The sequence below is a fragment of the Haliotis cracherodii genome, unplaced genomic scaffold, assembly GCF_022045235.1.
Source record: "Haliotis cracherodii isolate W230 unplaced genomic scaffold, xgHalCrac1.p SCAF_7, whole genome shotgun sequence".
Lineage (NCBI taxonomy): Eukaryota > Metazoa > Mollusca > Gastropoda > Lepetellida > Haliotidae > Haliotis > Haliotis cracherodii.
Genome location: NW_027266330.1, coordinates 60,982,580 through 60,992,656, shown reverse-complemented (window position 1 = coordinate 60,992,656; position 10,077 = coordinate 60,982,580). Strand labels below are relative to the sequence as shown.

At 40.0% G+C, this 10,077-nt stretch overlaps 1 protein-coding gene across 1 annotated transcript in view; it reads right to left on the bottom strand.

Moving 5' to 3' along the window:
* Positions 1–209: 209 nt before the first annotated feature.
* The window catches only part of LOC139449060 (sodium-dependent multivitamin transporter-like), a 28,013-nt gene continuing 18,145 nt past the window's right edge, over positions 210–10,077 (bottom strand). Inside the window, exons 13-15 of the mRNA XM_071230527.1 lie at positions 5,404–5,621; positions 2,780–2,880; positions 210–361 (exon numbers count right to left, since the gene is read on the bottom strand). Coding sequence (XP_071086628.1) covers positions 210–361; positions 2,780–2,880; positions 5,404–5,621 — 471 coding nt within the window. The remainder of the gene's footprint in view (positions 362–2,779; positions 2,881–5,403; positions 5,622–10,077) is intronic.

Genomic DNA, 10,077 nt, shown 5'->3' with positions numbered 1-10,077 from the left:
ATGGGAAGACACAGTTGGGAAAATGCGAGTAAGAAATGAAACCAGAAGACATGAAATCTGTGGAACCAAGAAGAGCTGTTTAATTCATTCTCGGCCTTCAGGCTCGATGGGTGGTTTGAATGTTCAAGAGGTTGGTTCTTTTCCGACTAAATTTCCAAACTATACCAGGAAGTTTATTTTTAAGTGAGTTTTAACGCAGAGGGAAGGGTTCATCCATCCATCGGATTAAATATCATATAGTTTCGACTCCCCTGCATGGTTGTAAGGGAGACAACGCCTCCGACCCTCTGACTGACAGCTGGAGTGCATGTTCCCCTTCTGTTGGCGTCATCAGCCGAGGCCCAGCAAGATTCAATGCACTCTACAACACAAATAAATATTGTCAATAAAGGCATATATTGTCTTAAATAACTTGTAAAATTTATAACTTTATACATTCTAAACTGCGAGGTTATGTTTGCTTCAATCTTATGTTCTCATTATTTACTGATTAAGCGACCCTCGAACAAACGCTTAAAATGTGTTTCTCTCTGGGCAACCAACCGCTAGTGTGCTAACCGCATAATCTGCACCACCTCCGCAGAGTATATATCAGCAGAACATATTTTTTTTTTGCTGTTTACAACGGACAGTATTACATTCCATACATTATCTGTAAATGTAAAATATTGCTGGAATGAATATAATCTTTTTCTCACAAAACTCTGCAGAGTACTCTAGAAATAGGTTTGAATATGTTGATTTGAATTAAACTTTACTATTTGTTGCGTTTATGATGGTATCATTAATCAATATATTTAGGTACATCGTCATTGTTTAATTTCAACGAATTAATTATACTTTTCAAAAAAAGAAACGCAAAACGGATAGTTTGGGCCTTAAAAGCAAAATAAGCGGACCAAGAGGTGCAAAATGAAGAGGTTTAATGTGTAATAGTGTTAGTGACAAATTTCCAGACAAGCTATCAGTCGGGAAACACGTACGATTCGGAAAAACGCACCCAGTGCATTAACAAAAGGGTCATGGGTCATGGGCAGCAGCATTCTGAACGGTATTGAAGTGCAGGGTTTTTGATTGTCGACAACATCGTCAATAACGACAGCCTTGCTGTCGTCAACTCCGGGTATGTCCTCAACCGCGATGGAGAGATGTCTGGTTCAGTGACGAATCAAGATTTCTCCTCCGTTGAGGGGATGGAAGAAGATGGGCCTACAGACGTCGGGGAGAACTTAACGCCGGAAATTGCATAATGGAAGTGGACAGCTTTGAAGTGGGCGGCTGTCTCTCGTCAGGGCAGGACAGGTTTGGTCCATATCCAGGGCAATCTTATGGCTCAACGATACATCAACGAAATCCTCCTGCCACACGTCCTCCCAGTTGCAGCCAATGTCTCTTCCATGTGTAGGAGATGTCAGGCTGCTATCGATTCCAACTGGGTATATATGCATTATTAATAGTACCTTACCTTCACCCCAGACTTTTCCTAAGTACCAACAACTGAGATGACTACAATCACTAAGTGTCCTCTCCACAACATTTTGGCTGTGTACCTTGTACGGTTCCTCATATAAATGTATTTTCCTACCTGACACAAATCTGGCTTTGCATTTCTTTTTTTGAAGAGTACATTTTTGCAACACTTCCCTCCCCCAAGCACTGATTATGAATTTGACACCATCAGCTCACATAACATATGCTTGTAGGTTTGAATCAACCTTGACATACAGAAAGAACATCCTCAGATTACCGTGATGCTATCCTCGTTTGTTCTGCGTGAAAGGAAAGCCCTGGTCGACTTTGGAAGACAGCAGCACAGTCTGTCAACTACAGGCACCAAGTACCTGGGATCTACTGGGCTGTTGCGATTAAAACCTGAAATTATGATCAGAGATAGTATTGATACTGTAGGCAGCGTGTGAGGGCGACATAACTTGGATGCACTGTTGTAATGGTAGAATCAAAACTATCCCTTTGAAAGTTTTCTTCAGGTCCCAACATTTCTTCAGATCCCCGTATTTCCTGACGGGGTAAGTAAAACAAGCAGGTGGATTTAGTCCATAATTTTTTTTGTCGTTTTCGAAAACAGTTAGAAAATGAGCAAACAACAATATTGCACCTACATATATTTGTTAGAAGGTATTACAATTGTGTTATCTGTTTAAGAAGTTAGCTCCATCCCAATGTATTGAGTAATAAAGAAAAGGTTTGCCCTGAACTAGTACAGTTTATGCACCAGAACGCTTGCATCCGAGTGCTTTGACGCTTGAACGTTTTTTCTAACTCAAGCTTGAAAACGATGTAAGAATCCTCATAGAAACGTTGCTATAGTTTCTGAAAAGACTTGAGGATCGCTCAAGGCCTTATAGTTCAGATTACAAGGCCAAGCTTGCCCAGTAGATACAATGTTTTTCATAAAATTTGTGTTTATTTGTTGTTTATCGCCACTCTCAGCAATATTCCAACTATATGACGGGGGTCACTAAATAATCGTGTCTGGACCAGAAAATCAAGTGACATGCATCAAACAAGTCAATGAGCCTGACCATCCAGTCCTATTATTCGCCTCCAAAAATTAAGGACAAGCATTTTCGCCTATAACAGCAAGCATGGGTTTTCCTGATAATGTTGTTACCTGTACACAACTGCCATAACGCCGACGGGTGTAGTCAAACAAATGACAAGGCCATTCATGCGTCCTGGAAATATTATCAGCAGTAACCTCGTGTATGTGTAAACTCCAAAGTTAAGTTATCCAAGGTTTAGCCGATTATTTTGTTACCTGTGATCCAACTGGCAGTGAAGCCAGTGAGTGTTGTCAAACAAGTGCCGAGAAGTCCAAGCCACACATAAGAGAGCCGGTAGATTTCCTCTATCCATATGCTAAAACACGTTCACTCAAGATGCAAGAAATGCAAATAGTAATACAACACTCACATTTGTGTATGACAACAGGTGCACACATCGCTGCACACATTGTTTATTCAATGACACCGAATCAGAGAATCGATTCACATGTTAGTTAGAAAACCATACGTCATCGTGGAGATTTCAAAGTAGACACAATTTATGGATAACAACATCTTTTACTATAATGGTGACGTTTCGGTATAGATCCTTATACCATATATAAGGATCGATACCGAATCATCACTATTAAAGTGAAATAAAGTTGTTGTCCATGAATTGTGTCTACTTCTGATCAATGCCCATCAAATAATTCGTCAGTTGAAATTTGTAATATTTTCCCATGGTCGACATAGTCACCTTTCTCGTGACGCTTAAACTGACAAATGGGAAAATATAAACATAGATAATGCCAAATCTTGAAATAATTTATGGCAAGATTACCCATTGTGAGTCAATGAACGACAATACAGGAACATGGTAGGCATGCCATATCAACTCAGCGGTCGGCCTATTGTTCAGACGTTATGGAGAAAGGAGGACGCCTTATCATATCATTTTCCACAATGGAACAATGTCTCATCACGTGACCAGCCTTATTTAGAAACTATGAAATACACACGTGCGAATACTCCACATTCACACAGCTCGATCAGTCTACCTTTTACTGGTAAAAAATGTCCATTATAATCTGAACTAAATATTAATATTCACAACTGGTTTTGAATCAGACCTTTTAACCCTCAGTAATACAAAAGCAATATGCAGTAAGTAGATAAACCGACCGTGTTTTGAAATTTATTATAGACCTGCTGTAAAGTAGATACCTGTTGTTCTAATTTGAAACCGAGCGCTTCAGCACAAGGTGAGGTGAAATGGGATTTAACGTCGCCTCCAAGATTATTGCACTTATATAGCGACGTGCATGCACGTGTGTGGCTGCTTGTACTAGTCCGACTGATGCCGATTTATAGTGCTAGCACACTGAGATACCATGTCGCAGTTTAAAATGAATACCCCACTCAGACACAGTATGCTGACACCGAGCCGACCATTCCTTGTTTTGAGCCCCTTAATGCTGAGCTCCAGAAAGGGTAACAACAAGTACCATCTTTTAACGTCTTTTGGTATGACGCGGCCGGGGATCGAACCCTGGACCTTCCGCTCTCTTGGCGGCCGCTCTACCACTAGACCACGGAGGTCCTTCAGCGCAAGGTTTCAAATGTATAAATAAGAGGTATCTACTCTACAGAGCGACTACGTCAAATTTCAAAACACTGTAGGTTTATCTCCATTCTACCATGACGGCATTAACGCTATATAAAACGGTGCTCTCTTGCAACGTGTAACAACAGAGGGTACAAAGGGACGCAATCTTAGAACATTCAGAAAAGTGGTCACAGATGTTATATATGTAACGAATATTACAAAAGTTCAACATCAAAATACCCATAGTCTTCATTAGTTCAAAACAAGTGTTCAAAAAGTTTTTTAAAAAGAAGTTGACAATTGACCCTCCAAACTTTGTCCAAAGATAGATGTTATAATTTCATCACAACGTGCTGTGCATTGTTTGGACTCACCAAGTCATTTCTTGGAAATGAGAATGAGATGTCATTTCTTGGAAATGGAATATGCCATTTCCATGGTTGTGGGGACAGGTGGAGGAAATAGTTTTAAAAATGCTAAACGAACAGATTTCTCCAACAAACTTTATGAAATAATATTCTACTATTTATTTTAAATATGTATGTAATTAGTTAGCAATTACCCCCAGTAAATAATAAAGAAATCAAAATAAATGTCTATCCATCCCGAACTTAGATATAGCAGAACTTGACCTACATCACGGTTACTCACACCTCACAACTGTTAATGGCTGACAGTGATGTGTTTACATTCACCGTATTAGAGGAAGCAAGATGACAACTCTGATCTTTATTGTGGTTCAACATTAAACTGTATATTTACTGGGAATTAGCCTGCTGGTACAAAGTGATTACCAATGGAACTGAGTATGACTTAACAACGGCTTTTCAGGCTGCAGACGAGCTCGATATTTTGACTCGAGTAATCTGCATGATTTGATCTGTCAATTTCAAGATTTCACGGATTCAAAGCAAGCGAGTGAAAGGAATGAGACATTTGTGGCCGGAATGGTGGTTCATGTATGATTTTCTTAATTGAGCATGTTCTGAAATGAATTAGTTTGATAAGTTGTGACTTCAGTGAGGTCGGGACATAGTTTTTGTGGACTTTCGAAGGAAGGCGTGCATTCTGATCCCCTTTCAAATCCCCTCCTGCCAAATCCTTATGGTGATCGGCAGCCACTTTTTCAAAGTAGATTATCATTTGAATCACTTAAATTTACAACTTAAGTTAAAAGTTCATCACACCCGATTATTTTGCCATGGCATGACCTTTAACTTCTTGTAAGTATTACATGTTACCAAGATATTTCATTTCTCACATGCTTTTTTAAAATGATTTGATACATACGGCTCTCGGTAGGTTTCGGCCACCGATGCGTTGTACACAGATGGTGTAAACGTCGTCCACGTAGACGTGTTTGAAACCACTGGAGGTGTTTCAGTCATGCATTGGTTAGTTGATGCAGGAGGAAGCCATGGTGTCGGCTTCACAACATCGGAAAATGTAGAACCCAGGCAGATCCACATCATGAGTATTGAACCCACGAGTGTACCGGTGAATGCCCCCTGACACATGCATAGAATGAGTTAGTGAGTGAGTTAGGTTCAACCCTGCTTTTAACAGTAGTCAATTTATGTCACTATCGGTCAGCTTAATTTTGGGGGAAGGCCCGACATGATGAATGTCTCAGACGTTCACCACTTTGGTGAAACCCACAAGCAAAGGTATGGCGCTGACAGGCCTAGACACAGGCCTAGGTGTAATTTGACCTTGAAGGAAAGGAACTATACTACTCAAAATTTGATAAGGATCACTAGCTGATATGTGTGTAAGTTACCACAAACATAACAAAAGACATGACTCTGACTAAGAAACGTGTTTAATCATGTTATGAATGAAAATTCATGAACGGCATGAACTTGTATCAATATGGAATGTTTGAAATCTGCAAACACCAAAAGGCATTTCATTAAAAAATGTTAACAGCAAACAAGAGAAAGAATTACACAGTTATGAGGGATAGTCCATCATTACACTTAGTTGATGAAGTGTCAATATCGAGTATGACCTCCCCTTGCATCAATGACGGCCTGACAACGTCGAGATATGCTGTCAATAAGCACCCGGATGTTCCCAATGGGAAGGTTGTTCCACTCTTCCACGAGGGCATGTCCGAGCTCTGCCAAAGTGGTGGGTTGTGCTCTACAGCGTGAAAGGGCAACCTGCAGCATGTTCCAGACATGCTCAATCGGGTTCAAGTCCGGCGAGCGCGCTGGCCAATCCATGCGGACAATTGTCTCCTGCTCAAGGTACTGCTCAACCACCCTGGCGCGATGAGGACGGGCGTTATCATCCATCAGGATGAACTCAGGGCCAACAGCACCAGCGTAGGGTCTGACGTACACATCGAGGATCTCATCCCGGTACCTCATCCCCGTCATTGTTCCTCTCTCCAGGACATGAAGATCTGTCCTTCCATCTCTGTTGATTCCACCCCAGACCATGATGGAACCACCACCATAACGGTCATGTTCACTGATGTTGGCATCATGGAAACGTTCACGTTGTCGTCGCCACACCCGCTGCCTCCTGTCTGTAAAGTGCAAACAATACCTGGACTCATCAGTGAACAGAACTGGAACCCAATCGTTCCGTGTCCAAGTGACATGATCTTCAGCCCATTCCAATCGCTCCCGCCGGTGTCGAACAGTCAGGGGGATTCGGACACATGCCGATTAGAGACCTGCATTGTGAAGACGATTCCGTATCGTCTGAGTGGACACATTCACCCCCGAGGCGTTCAGGAGGTCGTTACGTAGGCTGGTTGCTGTCCAGAAGGAGTGACGTCGTGCCTGAAGAGCCACAAAATGATCTTGGCGTTGGGTTGTCGACCTCTGACGACCACCCCCATGTCGGTGTGCTGCTGTACCAAAATTTTGCTGTCGGGACCAGGCCCTGCTTACAACGCTCTGGCTGACGTTTAGTGCATTGGCAACGTCACGTTGTGAATAGCCAGCATCAAGCATTCCAATACATCTGCCCAGTTGTTCTGTCGTCAGGCGACGCCTTACACGTTGTGGGGGCATTGCGTAGATAAACGTAGTGTTAACACTCAATTGAGTTTAAAGTTTCAGAATGAATCAGACACCATTGCCTGATTGGAAATCGTGCAATGGTAGCAAAAGCATGAACTGTGATGTGAAACGCATTTCCCATGGCATGAAATGCACGTGCAAGTGTGTTGGAGACGTTTTTGATTTCACTTGAACACAATATTGCCAGTTATGCAGTTATTTTGTTTTTTTTATTAAGAAAATTATCTACGATCCTTATCAAATTTTGAGTTGTATATTTGCATCATTGGGTTTGGTGGTTGGTATAAACTTTATAAACACGTTATTTCTGTACTCAATTATGTATAATGTTGTGTCTGTCACAGGAAAGGGTGTCAACTTAATGTTTGGTGTAAGTCCGAAATAACACAGGCCCTAGATTTTCGCAACGACCATAGCCCTAAAAGTATCGTTATATTATCATATGGTCTATCGTAGTATATTTTCAAAACTATCGATATCATAAGATTGTCATAAATCGAAGAAAGCCCCATACCTGTTGTACGTTTATTTTTTCTTCATAAAAAATGGCGGCATACTTTGCAAACCATTTTTTTCAAACAAATAATCTTTGACACACTGTGGGAATCAAACTGACACTTTGAAAACAGCATCAAAGATTTCACGCATCAAAGCTTTAATGTCGGAAATGGTTTTAATCGCAACAGCGATCCACATTACTATGGAGTCGATAGCTTACTATATATTTCTATCCGAGTCCATGTGAAACACCATACTTTTTTGATAATTTGGGAAGGATAAAAACGGAAGGTGTCGGCAGGCTATAGTACTGACTGTGACCTTATTGTAAACTCAGAGGCAGCTAATCATACACTGAGAGTGGTTTCCATTTGTATTCGCCCAGCGAGACCTTGCTCAATATTACAGTTTTCATACAGCGCAGAGTTCCCCTGTTATTTCTCGCAGAGTTTCTGGATTGCATATGTGACAATGCTTTTGTCTTTTTTTGCAAAATCAAGTAAAAAAAAAAGGGATTTCCATGCTCGTTTGGGTTTAAAACATCATCATAAAGTAACGTATTATAAACATTTTCCAAAAATCACTTTCCAATATAGTTTCATAGAAAATATTCATTGAATTAAATTTACGGATCAGTATAAAATAGACATTTTCACTACAATTTTGCATGCATTGGACCGTTTAAAAATTATTAATCGATGTTGGTCTTTTTAACATATAAGTGTACATTTACTCGTTTTAAAGTAATAAAATATAGGTACTTGAGACTGTTCAGACAATAAAAACATAATAAAAGGATAGGGTCACCGGACAAATACTATAAGATGACCCTCAGCAATGCTATCAGACAAGCCAAACGTCATCGAACTACGTTTGGGAATATGTACAATGTGGATATTTCACTCCTCAGACAGATTTAAATCAAGTCAGACAAGGGGGCACGGGTGGCCCTGTCGTCTAAGGTGCCACGATTCGCTGTGCAGAGTTGCGTCCCTTAAGCACGCCAGAAACCTCTGATTATGGGTTCGAATCCGGGTTCACCCTGATTATGTTTCTAGATTTGCCAGCACCATACCCATGCTCGATGGTTTCACCGAAGTGGTAAACGTCTGAGACCTGCATCACTTCGGGCTTTCCTCCCACATAGAGCTGACACACCGTGATATAACTGGAATACTGTTAAAAACACTCTCACTCACTCAAATCAGACAAATCCATTTATTAGCTCCACTTGATTTAGAATAATAGAGGACTACATTGTATATATGTTGTGGCATGTTCCTTGAGACAACATAACTTGACAATTCCTAAAGTATTTACCGTTGTGAACGAAAATCAGTGTCACTTTCAAATTTTGATAAGAATTATAGTTCTAGACAGATTTTCTTTTAAACTGCATAATCTAAATACATATAGATTTATATTGTATTTGAGTGCTTTGTTTATTCCAAAAATATATTGGATATGTAAACAACAATAGAAACATACATTGTCATTATGTGTGCGCTGCTTCCTGAACAAGTTTTGTTTTGAGTGTTTCCAGACATAATGTTCTATATAAACTTTTGACATAAACGCAAAAAGGAAGCAGTATTGTGAAACTGACCAAGTATTCATCACGTAATATCAAACTTGAACACGCATCTTAAATGATGTACGCCTGCTGTTCGATCATAGGTCTCGTCATTGACATTTAAAATAACGTCCCTTACTTTTGTCCTTCACTTTGTACCCGATGTGTTTACATAAAATTCTGCGCACTCACGGGAGGTTCATTTGAAGGGAAAATAGTGAAGTATCTTTTTTGCACATTATGCCAATTCTAATAGCTATATAGTGGTAACACTTCACTTAATGATCATAACATTTGTTGGGTTTGAAAAATGCCTTTACATGACACACGAATGCTATTTGTGTTCGGGTAATCATAGCATCATTTATCATAAGAACAACACAGTTACATGAAGGACATATGTAGGATTGTACGGAATGTCACTTAAATAGTTGCGTGTTGAACAATGTGACCAGACAATCCAACATTATTATTACTTTTTCAATCTCTGACACAAATGAATTACTATAGTTATTGTATCTTTGTGCGATCTACGACAGGTTTCTGATAGTTTCGAAAATCTATCTTATCTTAAACTTAAGACATCATATCTTTGAACGTAAGTTGTTCAGTTTTATCTCAGCTCAGATCGTTTCGAATATCTAGACCCCAAGGCTCAGGCGTTTATCACGTTGGTGAAACCCAGGAGCACAGGTGTGTTGCTGACTGGCCAAGAAACGTCATCAGTGTGATTTGAGCTTGTAACTATATTTGAATCAATCATTGAATTTGGCTTTGGTATAAACGTTCCCAACACGTTATTACTATATTCAATTATGTATGCTGTTCTTTGATACAGTAATTGCTAACAATTGT